Raw genomic sequence first — 19257 nt, forward strand, 5'->3', positions numbered from 1 at the left:
TCGGTTCCTTGGGACCCAGGGCCCTGGGGCTGGGGGAGGGGAAGCAGCCCTGCCGCAACTGGTGCGGTACTGGTCTGGGACAGGTCGTCGACGGGCCTTCCCCATTCAGTCACTGGTCCTGCCGGACCGGGCCGCCTGGCTGCCGCTCCCGCTCCCCGCTGGGCATCCAGGTGCCTGGCCCTCCACCCACCCCGCGGCAGGAAGCCCTGCCCCGACCTGACCAGGCCCGTCTCCGGGGCTCTCCCCTTCCTTGGCTCAGTGTATTTTCGGGTGGGTTGTCCCTCCCCACCGGAATCTCTACAGCCCCTGGGTCGGTGTCTCAGACCAGTTGGTGGTCCTTGCCTCCCCGTTGTGGGTACTCAGAGGCCAGCCCTCCAGGCTGGCAGGGGGGTTGAATCAAGACAGAAATCAGTCCGCTTCATGAGTCAGTCCGTCAGTCAGCTTCCAGGAGGCATTTAAATCAATCAATCAATCAATCAATCAATCGTATTTATTGAGCGCTTACTATGTGCAGAGCACTGTACTAAACGCTTGGGAAGTACAAGTTGGCAACACATAGAGACAGTCCCTACCCAACAGTGGGCTCACAGTCTAAAAGGGGGAGACAGAGAACAGAACCAAACATACCAACAAAATAAAATAAATAGGATAGAAATGTACAAGTAAAATAAATAAATAAATAGAGAAATAAATATGTATAAAATGTATAAATATGTTAAATTTATAAATAAATTTAAAACCCGAGAGCCCTCAGACCCAAGTAAACCCTGAGAGGCAGTGCCATCCTCTTCCCTGCTCCAGCTCCCTACCCTTGCCGGTGACCCCGCAAGCCCCAGCCTTGCCCTGCACTCCTGGCTCGGGGCTGGCATGGGCCCTCACAGTCCACCCGGCCCTTCCCCTGCGTCCAGGTGAACGGCTGCTTGCGGGACCCGGCACCCCCCATGGCGGGGAGGATGGGGTGTCCACCGCAGCCTGGCCCGCTGATGACGGCGTCCATCGACGAGGGGATTGAGGCTGGAGGGGAAGCGGAAGAGGATCCTACCGGGGCTTTCGCCACCTTCCAGTCGACACGCGGTGGCCAGAGGCGCCACACGCTAGCCGAAGTGACCAACCAGCTGGGGCTGGGGCCAGCCACGGGTAGGTGCCGGGCCAGGGGCCCTCAGTCGGGCCAGGATCGCCAGCCGATGGCCGGGAGGGTGCAGCCGGGGATGCCGGGGCTTACCGCACCGCTGTCTCGCTCCCAGGGAACGTATACTCGGCCGGAGACAAGCCGACCCCGGGCAGCGTGGACACCGAGTGCGGCTTGGGGAGCGGCCAGCCCGGCCTGACCTTCCTGGAGGACAGCCTCTCCCTGAAAGACCTGGTGTTGGCCAACCAGCCGGGCCCCCGCCTGACGCCTCCGTACGTCGGCCTGACGCCCGCCAACCCAGCCATGCAGGCCTTGAGCTCGCAGAAGAGAGAGGCCCACAACAGGTCGCCTGTCAGCTTCCGGGAGGGCCGCCGGGCGTCGGACACCTCCCTCACCCAAGGTGCCCGCTCCCCATCCTGCATGCCCGGCTCCGGCGGGGTCCCCCGAGGTCGGGGCACGGTCTCGGCGGCGGGGAGAGGGTCTCATGGGGTCTCACTCATGGAGACTGACTCACGGGGGCCTGTGGTTATTCCCCATCCGGCAGGGATCGTGGCCTTCAGGCAGCACCTGCAGCATCTGGCCCGCACCAAGGGGATCCTGGAACTGAACAAGGTACAGCTACTCTACGGGCACCTGGGACCCGAGACGGAGCCTGGCCTGGAGCCGGCCGCGCCCCCACTCCCGGACCTCGCCAGCGGCCCCTCCCAGGTGTGTGCGGGGTGGGAGCGGGAGAGCCTGGGGACCTCCAGGCGGGCCTGCTCGTTGGGCTAGTGATAACAATCGGGGCACTAAGCGCTATCAGGGTGCCAAGCACTGGATCGGGTGCGGCGGTTTAAATGGGATCATCAAGTTGGCCGTGGCCCCTGCCCCACTTGGAGCTCCCAGGTTGAGGGGTGGGAGCACAGGTATCGAGTCCCCATTTTACTGATGAAGAAACTGAGGCCCCAGGAAGCGACTTGCCCGTGGTCCCACCCCAGACGGGCAAGTGGCAGAGCCAGGGTGAGAACCCAGGTCCCCGACGTCCGGGCCTGGTCCGTCCACCGGGCCCCAAGCTCATTCCCCACTGGGGCATCCCTGGGCCGGGAACTCTGCCAGCTCTGTGGACTCCCAGCCTCCCCAAGGCCCGGCCTCGTTGGCTCTCCAGGAGGTGGGAGGAGGAGGCTCGATTTCCTCCCTGACGGTCCTGCCCGTCGGGGGTGGCACTTGGCCCAGCGTGTTCCCCAGCCGTCCCCAAGACCTGGGAGTGAAGTAGATCTCTCCTGCCCTCCTGCTCCCCAGGAGGAGAGCGTCCAGCTGCAGGAGGCGGCGGTGGCAGCCCCGGCCTTCCCCGGCACCCCCACGCATCCTCGGTTACTGCCCCGGCGCCCAGGTGTGGAGACCCCATTCCTGCAGCACCGGCTCCAGGTGAGAGCCCGGCCCCGCCCGGAGCCCAGACCCTCAAGGATGAGCAAGGGAGACCTCTCCAGCTCCTGCCCAACAGATGCCTGAGTCCGGGAAGCGGGTGGGGAGCAGTGGTGACGGGTTTGAGCTCCATGGAGGGGGCAGCTGCCCTCTGCCCTCAGGGAGCTGGATGGTAGCGCCCCAGAGACTCTCCTGGTGAAAACGGGGGTGTGGGGTCGGGAGCGATGAGGACCCCCTGAGGGAAGTACATTTTTGACTCCATTTTCCCGACTGGAAATCTCAGCCCCCGCAAGAAGTGGGAGTCCCTAGCTCTGCCGGGTGGTCAACTCTGGCTGGGCCACTCGGGTCCCCCGGTCTCTGAGGGCAGGGGAGCATGATGGAGCTGAGCCTCAGCCTCGGGACCCCCCCTACCTTTGTCCACCGGGTCCCCCAGCTCCAGACCCACCTTGCCGGGGCCCCAGCCGAACTCTGGGCGATCTGGTGGGCCCCGGGAGAGGGGCGGGCGGTGCCCCGGGCTGGTCCGTGTTCCTGACATCCTCTCCACCCAACTCAACCCACTTGATGCCATTGCAGAAACCCAGCCTACTGGGCCCACCCATGTTCGGCAAGGAGTCTCCCCGCAGCCTGGAGCAGCAGCTCCAGGAGCACAGGTGAGCTCAACCCCCGGGAGGCCGAGCCAAGCGGAGGTGGGAGTTGGGCCCCGCCTGCTCCTGCTGCGAGGCTCTGGCCCCGGCCAACCTCTGACCCGCAATCCGGAGGGTCTGCTGGCCCAAGGGAGCGGAGAAGTCCCACCTGTTCCTCCTCTGCCCAAGATGGGGGCCTTCTCCCTGCGGCTCTGCTAGGGCAGCTGCACCTTGGTCCGGCCGAGCTTGCTGCCCCGACCCCGGCTGGCAAACCTCCCCGTTCGGTGCCCCCTCTCATGGGCCAAGAGTAGGAAATCTATCAATGGTACTTCTCGAGCGCTTACTGTGTGCAGACCACTGGACTAAATGGTTGGAAGAGTACGGTAGAACAGAATTGGCAGACGTGCCCTGCCTTCAAGGAGCTTGCAGACTAAAGGGGAATAATAATAATAATAATGGCATTTATTAAGCGCTTACTATGTGCAAAGCACTGAGCACTGTTCTAAGCACTGGAAAGCGAGCAGACGGGTGGAGCTGGGCCCCTTTGGGCCTGATATTGCTCCCAGATGCCAGATAACACCACAGGCATCTCGTTTTGAGCCTATGGAGAGACAGACACCCATCCGGACTGGGGGGCCGGGGGCCGGGGGCCAGGACCTGACAGCATGCACTCCTCGTCCAGGCTGCACCAAAAGCGGTTGTTCCTGCAGAAGCAGTCGCAGCTGCAGGCCTACTTCAACCAGATGCAGATCGCAGAGAGCGCCTTCCCGCTGGCCAGTCAGCCGCACAGCCTGCCCCGCCAGGAGCCCCCGCCCCCAACCCTGCCCCCGTCCCAGCCCGGGCTGCCGTTCGGCCTGGGTCCCGCTCCGGAGCCCTCCCCAACCCCAATGCAGTACGAGCCTTTCCTTGGCCAGTACCGCTCCCTGCAGCTGCAGCCCCCGGCCCCCGGGCCCAGCCCCGGACTCCCTGCCCCGACCCCTCCTCCTCCTCCTCCTCCTCCGCCTGCAGCCCCGCTGCAGTCGCAGCCCCCAGAAGCCCCAACCCCCACCCAGTTCTCCCTGCAGACTGGCGAGCTGCTGCCCTACCCCGCCCCCTGTCCCTATGCCCTGGACTCCGGCCCCGCCGGCCCCCCGGGGCCCCCCGAGGCCGGCCCCACGCCCCACGAAGCGGCCCCTGGTTACGAGGCCCTGGCGCTGGCCGAGCTGCCCGCGCTGTTGGACTGTGAGATGCTGGAGGCCGTGGACCCGCAGCACGGCGGCTGCGTCTTGGTGAACTAAGCCGGTGGGCCGGGGCCGGGGCAGGACCGCTGGGGCGGCCCACGGCAGATGCAGAGAGATGAAGTTGAAGAGCGTTGTGTTCCCAGAAACCTGGGGCCCCACCTGGCTGTGCTGCCCGCCGAGGCCGCCTTAGGAGCAGAGTGGGCCAGGCCCCGGGGGCGCCGCCTGACTTGTGGGCAGCACATCACCATCCGGCCCGGGGCCACTGCTCCCCTCCAAATTAGGTCTGGCCCCTGGTCCTCTGGACTCACGCAGGCCCAGGGTGCCGTGGGAGCCTGCCGGCGCAGACATTCAGAGTCAGGATGGGCTGCCCTGGGGCCGGGATCCCTGCCCCAGGGTCAGCCCCCAAACCCGCTGAGCTGGGCTGAGAGGGGCAGAGATGGAGATCGCGGGCCTCCACCGAGATCCCAGCCGGGATCTGAGCCGTGGTGGGCCGGGCCAGGCCAACGGACTGGCGTGGGAGAAGTGTGAGAACCGACGCCACCCCTTTCTGCCGTTTGTCCCCAGGCTGAGTGGGGCCGGGCCTCTGAACTGTCGCCACCAGGGCCTCAGTGCCCTGAGGGTTTGCCGTCAGCCGTGTGGAAGGTGAGTGGGGGCTCGGCCCGCCCTCGTCCTCCCCAGCTCCCCACGCCTGGGCCCTTGTCAGTATTACAGCAATAGTCTCTGCCTGGCCCGGGCAGACCCAGTGTTAGAACTCCATCCCCGCCCCCTTCTCCCGCCAAGAGGTAGCACCAGTGTCTTCCTGCTCTGCCCGAAGGACCAGGCCGTGGCCAGCGCCGTAGCAGTGGCCCGGGGCGAGGCGGGGCGGGGGGACTCCCTCCCTCCTTCAAGCAGCACAGACCAGGGTGCCAAGCACAATGCAGCTCCGATAAAGCACAAGGCACCACCCCTCTTTTCTCCCTGTCCCCACCCCCCTCCCTGGGTGAAGGAGAGCAGCAGGTTTGTCCCTCAGTGATTTCCACTGTCCAGCGGGCCCAGCCCAACTTAGGTGGGCCACATGCTCCGGTCCAGTTTCTGTCCTCTCGCCCCAATGGTCCCCAGTGCCCCCCGGGCCACCCCAGCACCAACAAGGCCGGAAACACTAAGGGGCCAGCCCCTGCCGGGCACCAAGGAGGGAGAGAGAGGAGAGATGGGGTCCAACCACAGTGGGATGGCCCAGCCTGGCCCAAGACCTCCTGAGACCCCCTCGGGGGCTTCACCTGGGAAGAAACGAGAGGCCCACCCGATGCCCATACTGGCCCCGCGTGGGGCTCTGGGCGGAAGGCCGGCCTCATTAGGTCGACATCCCCGACTGCCAAGGATCGTGACCCGCCCGTTTGGGAACTGAAGGCACGGCCCTGGGCAGACGGGATGGAGCGGGCACGACACTAAAAGCAGCCGGGACGCCTCCGGGCCTCCCGGGACCGGCCGCTCCTCCCACCCCACGGAGGGGAGGGGGCCGTGAGCGGAGCGTCCTCTACACTACTGCAGCCACGGGCTCGGAGGCTTGGCACCGGACCCGTGCCAACAGACCAGGCGCGGGGAGGAGCCTGAGGAGAGATGTGCAATACGTGGGTGGGACGGTGGCTGGGGGGGGGACTGGGCCTGGGGAAGTGTTGGGAGGAGTGAAGGGCCGAGCCTCGGCTCCGCAGGGCGGTAGGATGGTGGCAGTCACAAGGTGTTGGTTCAATAAAGTGGGGGTCGTTCCCCTTTTTCAAACGCTGTGAGCGGCCCTGCCCCAGTTTCACACTGATGTGCGTCTAGGGGCAGTCGCGGTGGTGGGCGGGGAGTCTCTGGGCTGAATCACCCAGAGTGCAGAGGCCCGGGGCACCCCAAACTCAGCAACTACCACTGACAGAGCCCTGCCCCGGGGAACTCTGGCGATAGCGTGGCCTAGAGGCTACAGCCCAGGAGCCCTGGCAGTACGGAGGGTGACAGAGAACGATTACGAGGCATAGCGAAGCAACGGACAAGAGCCGGGCGAAGGGTGGCAATTGGGAGGGAGAAGGCTGTGGGAGGGGTGCCTTAAAGCCAAAAAGCGGCAAGCAGGGAGGAAAGGATGGCCTCCACCGGAGGCTTGCGTGTTTGGGGGGTTAGTGGGCAGAGCATTGTTTCAAGAAAACAAGCCAGGCAGCAGGGTGAAGAACAGATGAGCAGGGAGAGGCTGGGGACGGCTGGGACGGGCCCAAGGAGGCAGCTGACACATTGGACTCGGCCAGGGTGACGGAAGCCCATCCCGGCCTCCGCCTTCCCCGATTCAGTGTGGAGCCAGGCCCTGGGGGGAGAAGCCAGAAGCATCCTCAGCCAGCTTCCTAAAAAATCATTAATCGGGCTACTTGTTAAATGCTTACTGTGTGTTCTCGGCACTGGGGTAGGTAGGAGGTCATCAGGTTGCACAGTCCCCGTCTCACATGGGGCTCGCAGGCTAAGTAGGAGGGAATAGGATTTAATCCCCACTTTACAGCTGAGGACACTGAGGCACAGAAGTGACTTGCCCAAGGTGACACAATATACAAGTGGCAGAGCTGGGATTAAAGGGGAATGTCAGAGGGCCAAGCAGCCCACAGCTTGCACCGTGGTCCCTCAGAGACCCTGGGACATGTGAGGGTCCCGCCAGGAAGCAGCAGGCCAGACTGACCCCGGTGACCTCACCCCCCTCGCAGCTAAATCCCAGCACTCGGGTTTCACGGTCCCATTTCCAGCTTCATTTCAGGCCCCGCTGAGGCTGATAAGGATGAGCTGAGGCAGAAAACCTCGTCAGGGAGGCGGAGGGGAGAGACTTGGGCCACGGGTGAAGATGAAACAGACACCTCTGCCTCAGAAAAGACCAAAGGAAAATGGGGCACGATGCCCCACAATCCACTGGGGACATCAGCTTGTACTACACCATTCTACGGCTGAAAGACTGACCCTGAGTCAAAATCCGCTTTATCTCTTTCTTTCATGCATAAAGTCAGTTTTCAGTTCCTTCAAAAACAAAGACAGGATCTGTTGGGCCCCAAACTCTTACACTCAATAAGCCGCCGTCCAAAACAAACTAACCTTAGCCGGATCCATAAGGTAAACCGAAGTCTCCGACTCTACAGAGCGCCTGGCCCCTGACGTCAAACAGACCAACTCACGCTCAAGGGTCTGGGGGCTGCGGCCCTCTTGGGCAGAAGCCTCAAACCCAGCCAAGGGCGACCGTGGACTAAAGGACACAGTCATCACCCAAATGGAGCAAGAGAAAAACCAAAGCACTGAAGACCCGAACCCTTGGTGGGAACGAGCACGGTCCACCGTGGAAGGGGTGTGGGGCCAGCGGGTTCAAAGGCCCCAATGTGGCAAAAGGGCTCATGAGGGAGAGGGCAGCATCCCGACTGGGCTTCCAGGGGCTGTGGCCCCCGGCACCATCCCTCGGCCCCGTCTGGTCCAACTCATGTCAAAGCGAGAACTGAAAAAGCCAAAGAGGAGCAGGTTAGGGTTCTGGACATCTCCAGGCCCAAGGCATCTCTCCATACCACCCCACCATCTCTCTCTTCCTGGTTCTCTCCTGATGAGAACGTGACGTCTGAAAAGAGAGATGCAGAGGCTGCCTGTTTCTGCCCTCCACCTCCCCCTGGAAGGCTGGCCTGGGTCCATCCTGCTGCCTGGAGGCTCACCCTGTCAACAGGGCAGTTGCGGCCTCTCCCCGTGCCCACCCCGGGCACCTCGGCCCGTGCAGCCTTCCGAATCCGGCTTCGCCAGGCCACCCCAGCCTCTCTTTCACTGAAGCTCAGTCATCATCAGCGGCATGGGAGGGGGAGAGGAACACTCACCACTTATGGCTTCCTGAGCAAAATACTTGACATCCACGTCCTCATCCTGCCCCAACTTGTGCAGCACTGGCTTCACCTCCCCCAGCAGCGCCCTGAAACACGGGACCCCCGTCAAACCAGCCCGGGGCCTCGCCGGACAAGGAGGCTACCATTAGCAAAAACCATCCCGGACCCATCCTTCGCAGCCCTGGACCGCGGCAAATGTAACGTCAGGTAGGCCACGGACCCCGGAGGCCAGACCTTAGTGAACCCGTCCACCCCTGTCCCCAGCCACCGGTCAGACCCATTTGCACCTCACCACCACCTCGATGCCAGACTCCGACTCCGGGCACTCTCTGTGCCCGCCGAGGCTGGACGGACATATGCTAGGCTGGCGTGGGTGCCCAGAAGGCTGGAACTGGGGACTAAAGCCACCCTTGGGGGCCAATCTCAGATTCACCATAAAGGAGCGACGTTATTACAAGAGCACGGGAGACACCCAGCCCCACCGCCCGCCTGCCCGGGTCTTACCCACTTTCCAGAATTGGTCCAATTTTCTGGAGTGATTTGGCCACACTGAAGTGATCGTTTGCTACTTGGTCCCCTGCCATCTTTAATAAAGATGGGCAGCATCTGCTTGGTGGTTATTTCCTGACCACAGGCTTCAGAGAGAGCCTGGGGGACAGGAGGAAACCGTCAGCAGAGAGGCCTACCGGCAGGATGGTATTAAAAGATGGGGAGACAGGCAGGCAGGCCCCTCTTCATCTGACCGCTTCTAAAAATAGTCACAGAAGGTGAGGTCATGCCAACCGGAAACCTCATGTCTGGCAGCACGCGGTCACAGACCGGGCCGCTCCAAGTTCCGGGCGGGGTTGGGGGTGGGGGTCTGACCGTACCGAGAAGAGAGATACCCGCGGGACAGGCTTGGCACTGGGGCACACCGACTAACCCAGGGAAATGCCCATTTCCAAACCCGAACCCCCAGCTGGAGCTGGCTGTCTATCCCAGGTACCCCCACCACCCCCGGCCGGGTCCGAGCAGCAGAAGCCGGCGAATGGGGTGGGGCCCCGGTGGACGTACGTTGACGCAGAAGACCGTGGTCATCCTGTGCAGGTAGTTGGCGTCGTTGGCCATCACCAGTACCTTGGGTCCCAAACTTCTCCACCAGCTGCATCAGGTTGTTCGTGGCCGCTTCTCGAATGGCAAACACTGGAACACAGGCGGGAAATCGGTGTCGGGGGCCCGGTCCGGATGGCGGCTTCCGGCCGGGGGCCTTTCCCCAGGGGTCCAAGCCCCACTCCTCCAGAGTGGAGACGAGGGGAGCCTGCTCCCACCACGAGGCGACACGGCTGCTCCGGCCCGCCTAGCCACTTCTGGACCCTGGGCCTGCAGACGGCCTGGCACACGTGCCCGGGCTGGGGAACGGAGGTCCCCAAGCCCAGGCCCGAGGTCTGGCCGCTGGGCATCGCTGCTGGAGGGAGTTCCCGGGCCCGAGCCCCACGCCGGCCAGCAGCTGGGCCCCCCTAGGACTCTGCTCTCTCCCCGTTCCTCTGACCGGAGCCAGCGCCTGCCAGTTCAACGCCACCAACCCTGAATCTCAGCTCTGGGAAGAATCTTGGGTTCTCCTCGGGGGCCACGGCATGAGGACAGCCACCTGACACCACCCAACTCGGTGAGCGACGTGAGTGAGCCTTGGGCTTCAGAGTGCCTGGGGGTAGGGGTCCTTTTGGAAGCCTTGGCGCATCCCCAGTTCCCGGCTGAACACCCACTGGGTCATAACCCTTAGGTTGCCCCACGCACACCAAGAAGCCTGAGGCTCAGGGGCAAGTGGCAGGTGGGTGTGTGGATGTGCCAGCGTATATAAGTGTGGACAAGCACATTATGATGGCATTTGTTAAGCGCTTATTATGTGCAAAGCACTGTTCTAAGCAATAGGGAGGATACAAAGTGATCAGATTGTCCCACGTGGGGCTCACAGTCTTCATCCCCTTTTTACAGATGAGGTAACCGAGGCACAGAGAAGTTAAGTGACTTGCTCAAAGTCACACAGCTCACATGTGGTGGAGCCGGGATTAGAACCCATGACCTCTGACTCCCAAGCCCGGGCTCTTTCCACTGAGCCACGCTGCTTATCACAGCTCCACCACATATCTGCTGTGTGACTTTGGGCAATCGCTTCACTTCTCTGGGCCTCAGTTCCCTCATCTGTAAAATGGGGATTAAAATTGCAAGCCCCACATGGAACATGGACTGTGTTAAGCCTGATTAGCTTTTACCAAGCCCTGAGCTTAGTACAGTGCTAATATCATTACAATAACAACAAAAAAAAACCCGACACATCCAAGCATGCTTGTGCTGGCAGCAGGGTCCCCGCTGGCCTAGTCCAGGCCCGGCCACCCTAGCCCCCCATCAGTAGCCACCTAAGGAGGAAGCCACTGGTCAGCAGGGAGCATTGCCTGCCTTCCCGCTGCTGGCGCCGGTCCGTCCCCATGCCGGTACCCGCGGCCTGCCCGCAGGAAGACCGAGCGCCAGTACCCGTCCCCGGGGGGGCACGGGAGGAAGGACCCACAGGATCCACATCTACGCGCTGAGCGGGCAGGGACGGTGGCGTCTGCGTTGGTTTTAAGCCACGGGAACGTGGAGAAACCCGCCGGCCCCAGTGTCAAAATCACGTACCGTGTTCCACCAGCCAGACCGTGCACAGCGCGTTCAGCTTCTCCTCAAACAACTATAATAATGGCATTTATTAAGCGGTTACTATGTGCAAAGCACTGTTCTAAGCGCTGGGGAGGTTACAAGGTGATCAGGTTGTCCCACGGGGGGCTCACGGTCTTCATCCCCATTTTACAGATGAGGTAACTAAGGCACAGAGAAGTGAAGTGACTTGCCCAAAGTCACACAGCTGACAATTGGCGGAGCTGGGGTTTGAACTCATGACCTCTGACTCCAAAGCCCATGCTCTTTCCACTGAGCCACGCTACTTCTCTAACAACTCCATCCCCTGGGGACGGAGAGGGGCCAGCCAAGTCAGTGCCCACGCCCCCGGCTACCCCTCAGCCAGCCGTGGCTGCTCTGCATCTCCTGCATCCAACTGAGCGCTTAGAACCTCCTTATCCCAATCAATCAATCAATCAGTCGTATTTATTGAGTGCTTACTGTGTGCAGAGCACTGTACTAAGCGCTTGGGAAGTACAAGTTGGCAACATATAGAGACAGTCCCTACCCAAGAGTGGGCTCACAGTCTAAAAGGGGGAGACAGAGAACAAGACCAAACATACTAACAAAATAAATAGAATAGATATGTACAGGTAAAATAAATAAATAAATAAATAGAGTAATAAATATGTACAAACATATATACAGGTGCTGTGGGGAAGGGAAGGAGACAAGATGGGATGGAGAGGGGGACGACGGGGAGAGGAAGGAAGAGGCTCAGTGTGGGAAGGCCTCCTGGAGGAGGTGAGCTCTCAGTAGGGCCTTGAAGGGAGGAGGAGAGCTAGCTTGGCGGATGGGCAGAGGGAGGGCATTCCAGGCCCAGGGGATGACGTGGGCCGGGGGTCGATGGCGGGACAGGCGAGAACGAGGTACGGTGAGGAGATTAGCGGCAGAGGAGCAGAGGGTGCGGGCTGGGCTGGAGAAGGGGAGAAGGGAGGTGAGGTAGGAGGGGGGAGATGGGGACAGGGAGGGGCAGGGGGGAATTGGCAAAGAGCATGTTGGACTAGGCACGCCCCACCAGAGGTTTTGGGAGAGTCCACTCTGTCAGGGGAGGGAGGGGAGCAGGAGGGGCCATCCCTCAGCTGGGGCACCTCCCTTTGCATTCCCCCTCCCCGCCAGCCCTCCATTTCCCACACCGACTCCACCACTGCAGCCTGGCCTCGGGGCAGAGGCACTGTCCATCCACCCCCACCCCCCCAAGCCCAGGTTTGGCCTGGGCGGGCTACTGAAAAACAACCACAATTATTATCATTATCATAAGCGCATAGCGGCTTACCTCGTCCTTCAGCTGCACTAAGAAGACAGGGAGGAGATGCTCGATGGTGTTCTCTTTGCCTATGATGGTCGACAGGCCCATGATAACTGAGGCCAGGGCAGATTTGACGTGCTCACTGGTGTCGGATACCAATTCCTGACAAAGACAATGCCTGCTAGCCACTGCCCTCTCCCCTCGGCTGGCCCCGGCAGCTCCATGCCCTGCCCGCCTGGCCTCTCCCACCGAATGGAGAGATGATAATAAGAATATCTGTTAAGTGCTTACTATCAATCAATCAATCATATTTATTGAGCGCTTACTGTGTGCAGAGCACCGTACTAAGCACTTGGGAAGTACAAGCTGGCAACATACAGAGACAGTCCCTACCCAACAGTGGGCTCACAGTCTAGAAGGGGGAGACAGAGAACAAAACCAAACATACTAACAAAATAAAATAAATAGAATAGATACGTACAAGTAAATAGAGTAATAAATCTGTACAAACATATATACATATATACAGGTGCTGTGGGGAAGGGAAGGAGGTAAGATGTGGGGGATGGAGAGGGGGAACCTCTCCACCTCAGAGGAAAGCTGCTGGGTTCGGACCCCACAGCTTGGGTAGGTCACTCGACTTTCGTGGGCCTCAGTTTCCTCATCTGTAAACTGGGCATTCAATTCCTCCCCCTGAGACGGCAAGCCCCATGTGGGACTTATTGGCCACCATGTAGCGCACCCACCAGGACTTGTCCTCCATGGCCTGCCGTAGTGTGGGCATCACCAGCGCCTCCAAGTCCTCCCGGCCCAGCAGCTGGGCGATGCTCACACAGGCTTCCACTGCCAGGAGACGTACTGAATCCTGGGGAACAGATGGGGGCTCGGAATGACCGCGGAGGGCTCCTCCCGCCACCCCCTGCATCTCCAGACAATCCCAGGAAAGCCGCTCTAAGCCACAAGACTTTGGGGTCCTCCCCACCTGAAGTGCTGGCCAGGGCAGGTTTCCTGCTCAGAATCAGCCCCCCAGAGAGCCCTGAAGGAGCCACTGGTCCTGCCATGGCTTCACCGCTCCACAGCAAGGCTTTAATCCACCCTCAAAATCAGAGCTCTTTTATCTCTCTCCCTTCCTCCCGGCCGATACGCCTCGCTCTTCAGAAGAGGAGGAGGGAAAGGGGTCCCCGCACCCCCACCCTGGACATCAGCGGAGAGTCTGTTTACCTGTTCGTCTGAAGCTAGACTGGTGAACAGGGGGACAATTTCACTTTTGATGTTTTCGCTCTCCAGGACTTTGGCGAATTCTCCGAGTTTGGATGCGGCAGCGCGCCGGACCACGGGCGTGTCGTTGGTGCACAGGGAACGGAAGTGCCTGTACGGGGTGGGACGAGAAGAAGGCAGGGGGGCCCAGGGCAGCAGGTGAGCGATTCTGACGGTCCAGTCCCCTCTCCAACCATCATCATCATCATCATCAATCGTATTTATTGAGCGCTTACTATGTGCAGAGCACTGTATTAAGCGCTTGGGAAGTACAAATTGGCAACAGTCCCTACCCAACAGTGGGACCACCCACCACTATCCTTCCCCGTCGCCCCCCACCAGTCCCGGGCAAGGGGTCAGTCAGGAGTCGCCATAAGCCACCCAAGAGGAGTCCAGAAGGTGTCACTCACTGCCGGATCTCAGCCCTGACGGGGCTCGAGGCCCTGGGGTAGCAGGCGCTGAACAGGCCGCGGGAGGTGAACCAGTTGCCGCTGGCCAGGCGCTTCAGCAGCGGCACAAATTGGGCCTCCAGGGCCCCCGGCGTGTGCTCCTCCGAGATCTGCCTCAGCGACTCTACCGCCTTGTCACGGACCACCGTCGCCAGGCTTTCCAGGAGAGACTAGGAGGGGGGACCTCCCCGACCGGGGAGGGATGGAAGGGTTGCGGGAGCACTCAACTAGAGAAAACTGGAATGGAAGCCACCCCCTCCCCACCTCCACTCCAGGCCACAAGCTCCCTGCGGGCAGGGAATGGTGCCTTCTACCCCTGGGGTGCTCTCCCAGTCATGGGATCGCGGGAGCAACACACTGCTCTAAGCACTTGGGAAAGGACCACAGAACCACGCGATGCTTCCCCTGCCCCCAGGGAAGAGAAGCAGGATGGCCTAGTGGAGAGAGCATGGGCCTCGGAATCAGAAGGACCTGGGTTCTAATCCCGGCTCCGCCAATTACTGGCTGTGTGAACTTGGGCAGGTCACTTCACTTCTCTGTACCTCAGTTTTCTCAGCTGCAAAATGGGGATACCTGTTCTCCCTCCTACTTAGACTGTGAGCCCCACATGGGACAGGGATTGTGTCTGGCCTAATTAAGCTCTGCCCATCCTGGTGCTTAGAACAGTATTTGATGCATTTGACGCTTAGGAAGTACTTAATGAATACCATAATCAATCAATCAATTGCTGAACAGAAAATATTTACAAGTAGGGTCACTGAAATAAAGAAGCTGATTGCTATGAGCCCCATGTGGGACAGGGACTGTGTCCAACTTGAATCGCTTGAACCTACCCCACCACTTAGAACAATGCTTGGTACACAGTAAGTGCTCAAGAGATACCATATTTTAAAAAAAGGATAATAAATGGCCTCTCACACACAAACACACATTCATTCATTCAGTCAGTCAGTCATATTTATTGAGCTCTTTCTGTGTGCACAGCACTGGAATAAGCGCTTGGGAAGTACAAGTTGGCAACATATAGAGACAGTCCCTACCCAACAACGGGCTCACAGTCTAGACAGGGGAGACAGACAACAAAACAAAACATGTGGACAGGTGTCAAGTCATCAGAATAAACAGATGTAAAGCTAGATGCACATCATTAACAAAATAAATAGAATAGTAAATATGTACAAGTAAAATAGAGTAATAAATCTGTAGAAACATATATACAGGTGCTGTGGGGAGGGGAAGGAGGTAGGGCGGGGGGGATGGGGAAGGGGAGAGGAAAGAGGGGGCTCAGTCTGGGAAGGCCTCCTGGAGGAGGTGAGCTCTCAGTAGGGCTTTGAAGGGAGGAAGAGAGCTTGGTGGATGGGCAGAGGGAAGGCATTCCAGGCCAGGGGGAGGACATGGGCCGGGGGTCGATGGCGGGACAGACGAGAACGAGGCACGGTGAGGAGGTTAGTGGCAGAGGAGCGGAGGGTGCGGGCTGGGCTGGAGAAGGAGAGAAGGGAGGTGAGGTAGGAGGGGGCGAGGGGATGGAGAGCCTTGAAGCCGAGAGTGAGGAGTTTTTGCCTGATGTGTAGGTTGACTGACTGGTAGCCACTGGAGATTTTTGAGGAGGGGAGTAACATGCCCAGAGCGTTTCTGCACAAAGATGATCCGGGCAGCAGCATGAAGTATAGACTGAAGTGGGGAGAGACAACCCTCCCCACTGGGAGAGGGTATAAATAAAAAAAAAACTTGCGCGTGCTAGAGGTATCTGGCAAGTTGATGTGACTTGGATCACAGGGCACGGGGAGATCTTGCTGCAGGGAATGAGAGTTTTCTGAGGGCCCTGAAGGCGGAGAGGACACGCAGTAGCCTCTCCACAGTACAAACGGTTGATTGACCCCAAGTGGGGGACGAGCCAAATAATTCCAACTTCCGGCTCCCAGAAAGCAAATGGCGGGATGGGGTCCCCCGAGCGACACGCGTCGGGTTCCACCTGGAGTCGCAACTTCTGCAGGGCAACGGGAGGCTCCTTCATCGCCGTCCCCAGACCCCCACCCCAGTGGCCGGGGCCACAGATGGGCCATGAACGGGAAGGTACTGCTGAAAGGCTCGTGCTAGGCCCACGACAATTCGGAAGCAGATGGCCAAAACGGGAAGCCCGAAGAGGCACTCGGTGTGTCTCAAGAGGGAACTTTACCGGGATTTTGCTTTGCAAAATGACCCTGTTCACACTTTTTACTCACGACGGGCCATACCCAAAGAGTAGGCTTCTAGGCCAACTTTTTCCATGCTTAGATAAGAAGGGGGCTAGTGGACCTTGGAGGCCTTCCCCGACTGAGCCCCTTCCTTCCTCTCCCCCTCGTCCCCCTCTCCATCCCCCCCGTCTTACCTCCTTCCCTTCCCCACAGCACCTGTATATATGTATATATGTTTGTACATATTTCTCTATTTATTTACTTGTACATATCTATTCTATTTATTTCATTTTGTTAGTATGTTTGGTTTTGTTGTCTGTCTCCCCCTTTTAGACTGTGAGTCCACTGTTGGGTAGGGACCGTCTCTATATGTTGCCAACTTGGACTTCCCGAGCGCTTAGTACAGTGCTCTGCACAAAGCAAGCGCTCAATAAATACGATTGATTGATTGATTGGACCTGATGTTTTAACATGAGGAAACCAAGCGTAAATCAATTCCGTTTACTATCCTTTCCTCCACTGAACCTTAGAGGGAACTGAATTGCAACTACATTCTGTGGGAAGCCACAGCGGTATCTGGGGTAAGGTGGAGAAAAGACCCTTTTCCTGGCAGGAAAATGTAAATTCTTTTTTGAACTGTGAGATGGCCCCAAGGACTTCTTTTCTGACCTCCAATCGGTCCTAAAGCTTCTTGGGCAAATATCGAGCTCGAGGGTATGAGGCAGGGGGACCCATCTGTCAGTCTGTCACCCCCAAGGCCGGTGCAGAGGAGGGTCCGCGGCCAGGACCACTCACCAGGAAAAGTGGGCATAGTCGGGGCCTCCCGCCAGCACGGCGAAGTTTCCCAGCTGCTCAGCAAGGGCCAAGAGCAATCAATCAATCAATCAATCAATCGTATTTATTGAGCGCTTCCTATGTGCAGAGCACTGTACTAAGCGCTTGGGAAGTACAAATTGGCAACACATAGAGACGGTCCCTACCCAACAGTGGGCTCACAGTCTAAAAGGGGGAGACAGAGAACAAAACCAAACATACCAACAAAATAAAATAAATAGGATAGAAATGTACAAGTAAAATAAATAAATAAATAAATAAATAGATGGAGTAATAAATATGTACAACCATATATACATATATACAGGTGCTGTGGGGAAGGGAAGGAGGTAAGATGGGGGGATGGAGAGGGGGACGAGGGGGAGCACCTCGTCTTCATCGTATATCGTATCAAATTGCAGCAACGGAGTATTTTCCATTAGGGGTGGGCCGACAAGAAGCGATGTAGCCTAGTGGAAAGAGCACGGGCCTAGGAGCCAGAGGACCTGGGTTCTAATAATAATAATAATAATAATAATAATAATGGCATTTGTTAAGCGCTTACTATGTGCAGAGCACTGTTCTAAGCGCTGGAGGTGGATACAAGGTGATCAAGTTGTCCCATGTGGGGCTCACGGTCTTAATCCCCATTTTACAGATGAGGTAACTGAGGCTCAGAGAAGTTAAGTGACTTGCCCAAGGTCACACAACAGACATGTGGCGGAGCCGGGATTTGAACCCATGACCTCTGACTCCAAAGCCCAGGCTCTTTTCCGCCGAGCCACGCTGCTTCTAATCCTGGCTCTGTCACTTGTCTGCTGTGTGACCACAGGCAAGTCGTTTCATTTCTCAGTGCCGCAGTTAACTCATCTGTTAAAATAGGGATTAAGAGTGTGAGCCCCATGTGGGACAGGGACTGTGTCCAACCTGATTAGCTTGTATCTACTCCAGCACTTAGTACAGTGCTTGGCACAAAGTAAGCATTTAACAGATAGCATTTAAAAAAAAAGGAGCTATAACAGCGTTCCTGAAAATCCCGTAAATACAAATTTGATAAGCACATGATATGAACAGTGGGACAACAGTGGGAAGCAGCGTGGCTCAATGGAAAGAGCCCGGGCTTAGGAGTCAGAGGTCATGGGTTCAAATGCCGGCTCCACCAATTGTCAGCTGTGTGACCTTGGGCAAGTCACTTAACTTCTCTGTGCCTCAGTTCCCTCATCTGTAAAATGGGGATGAAGACTGTGAACCCCACCTGGGACAACCTGATCACCTTGTATCCCCCTCCAGCACTTAGAACAGTGCTTTGCACATAGTAAGCGCTTAACAAATGCCATTATTATTATTATTATTATTAAAACCACAAACTGACCTCTCACAGACCTGTTATTTGTATGGGAGCAGGAACACCTGCTCCCAAAAGGGCATGCTGTGTGACCTTGGACAAGTTACTTATCTTCTCTGGATCACAGCTTCCTTCTCTGTTAAATGGGGATGTGATACCTGTTCGCCTTTTCCCACAGACTGTGAGCCCCACGTGAGCCAGGAATCGAGTCTACCAACTCTGTTGTATCGCACTGTCCCAGGCGTCTAGTACAATGCTCTGCACACAGTAAGCGCTCGGTACATAGTTGATTGATAGCACAGTGGCGGGCACTAAGTGTTTACAAAAAACCGCCCTCCTCAATAATAGCACGGGAACAAAACCTGTTGCAGGAGATGGGGTGGGGGGCCTTTGGGAGGAGACGCAGCCGTGAGGAATGGGAGCAGTTCGGTTCGAGTCCGTTCCGCTTCTAGGGCTAACGCAATGGTGGACAACTTCTTAATGCTGTTGAGACGCACCTGGAAGGACACAAAGGCGAAGGGAAGGTTTGGCGTGGAGGTGGGAACGGGCCTGAGGCCGGAGAGGGACAGAGAGGGGGACGGAAAAGCTGAGGTTGGAAAGGGTCGGACGCGGGGAAGGACGGACAGAGGGACGGACAGAGGGAGGAATGGACGGAGAGAGGAAAGGAGGGACCGACGGAAGGAGGAATGGACGGAGGGCCAACGGTGGAAGTTGGGACGGACAGGGGGAGGAATGGACGGAGAGAGGAAGGAAGGGGGGGACGGACCGAGGGAAGGACGAAGGAGGGACAGACAGAGGAGCAGGTGTTAGGAGGGATGGACCAAGGGAAGGACGGAGGGGCAGGTGAAAAGAGGGAGGGACAGACAGACCTCCCCACAGCACCTGTATAGATGTTTGTACATATTTATTACTCTATTTATTTATTTATTTTATTTGTACATATTTATTCTATTTATTTTGTTAATATGTTTTGTTCTCTGTCTCCCCCTTCTAGACTGTAAGCCCGCTGTTGGGTAGGGACTGTCTTTATATGTTGCCAACTTGTACTTCCCAAGCGCTTAGTACAGTGC

General features: G+C 58.2%; 2 protein-coding genes across 2 annotated transcripts in view; one reads left to right on the forward strand and one right to left on the reverse strand.

The window, feature by feature from the left end:
* The window catches only part of SIK2 (salt inducible kinase 2), a 73295-nt gene extending 67162 nt beyond the window's left edge, over positions 1 to 6133 (forward strand). The window contains exons 10-15 of the mRNA XM_038754099.1: positions 909 to 1137; positions 1245 to 1529; positions 1674 to 1837; positions 2408 to 2533; positions 3104 to 3180; positions 3836 to 6133. Coding sequence (XP_038610027.1) covers positions 909 to 1137; positions 1245 to 1529; positions 1674 to 1837; positions 2408 to 2533; positions 3104 to 3180; positions 3836 to 4430 — 1476 coding nt within the window. The 3' untranslated portion in view covers positions 4431 to 6133. The remainder of the gene's footprint in view (positions 1 to 908; positions 1138 to 1244; positions 1530 to 1673; positions 1838 to 2407; positions 2534 to 3103; positions 3181 to 3835) is intronic.
* Positions 6134 to 7331: 1198 nt separating this feature from the next.
* PPP2R1B (protein phosphatase 2 scaffold subunit Abeta) lies at positions 7332 to 18930 on the reverse strand (the record flags this gene model as incomplete). Its single annotated transcript, XM_038754287.1, is given in 16 exon segments — positions 7332 to 7842; positions 8207 to 8298; positions 8717 to 8805; positions 8807 to 8860; positions 9266 to 9335; positions 9337 to 9509; positions 9894 to 9966; positions 10606 to 10796; positions 12177 to 12389; positions 12823 to 13014; positions 13371 to 13518; positions 13817 to 14025; positions 14120 to 14138; positions 16825 to 16900; positions 17231 to 17256; positions 18596 to 18930. Coding segments are annotated over 16 exon segments (1977 nt in total), but the record flags the coding sequence as incomplete, so codon positions are not given.
* Positions 18931 to 19257: the final 327 nt, after the last annotated feature.

Source organism: Tachyglossus aculeatus, chromosome 11 (genome assembly GCF_015852505.1).
Source record: "Tachyglossus aculeatus isolate mTacAcu1 chromosome 11, mTacAcu1.pri, whole genome shotgun sequence".
NCBI classification, from domain to species: Eukaryota; Metazoa; Chordata; class Mammalia; order Monotremata; family Tachyglossidae; genus Tachyglossus; species Tachyglossus aculeatus.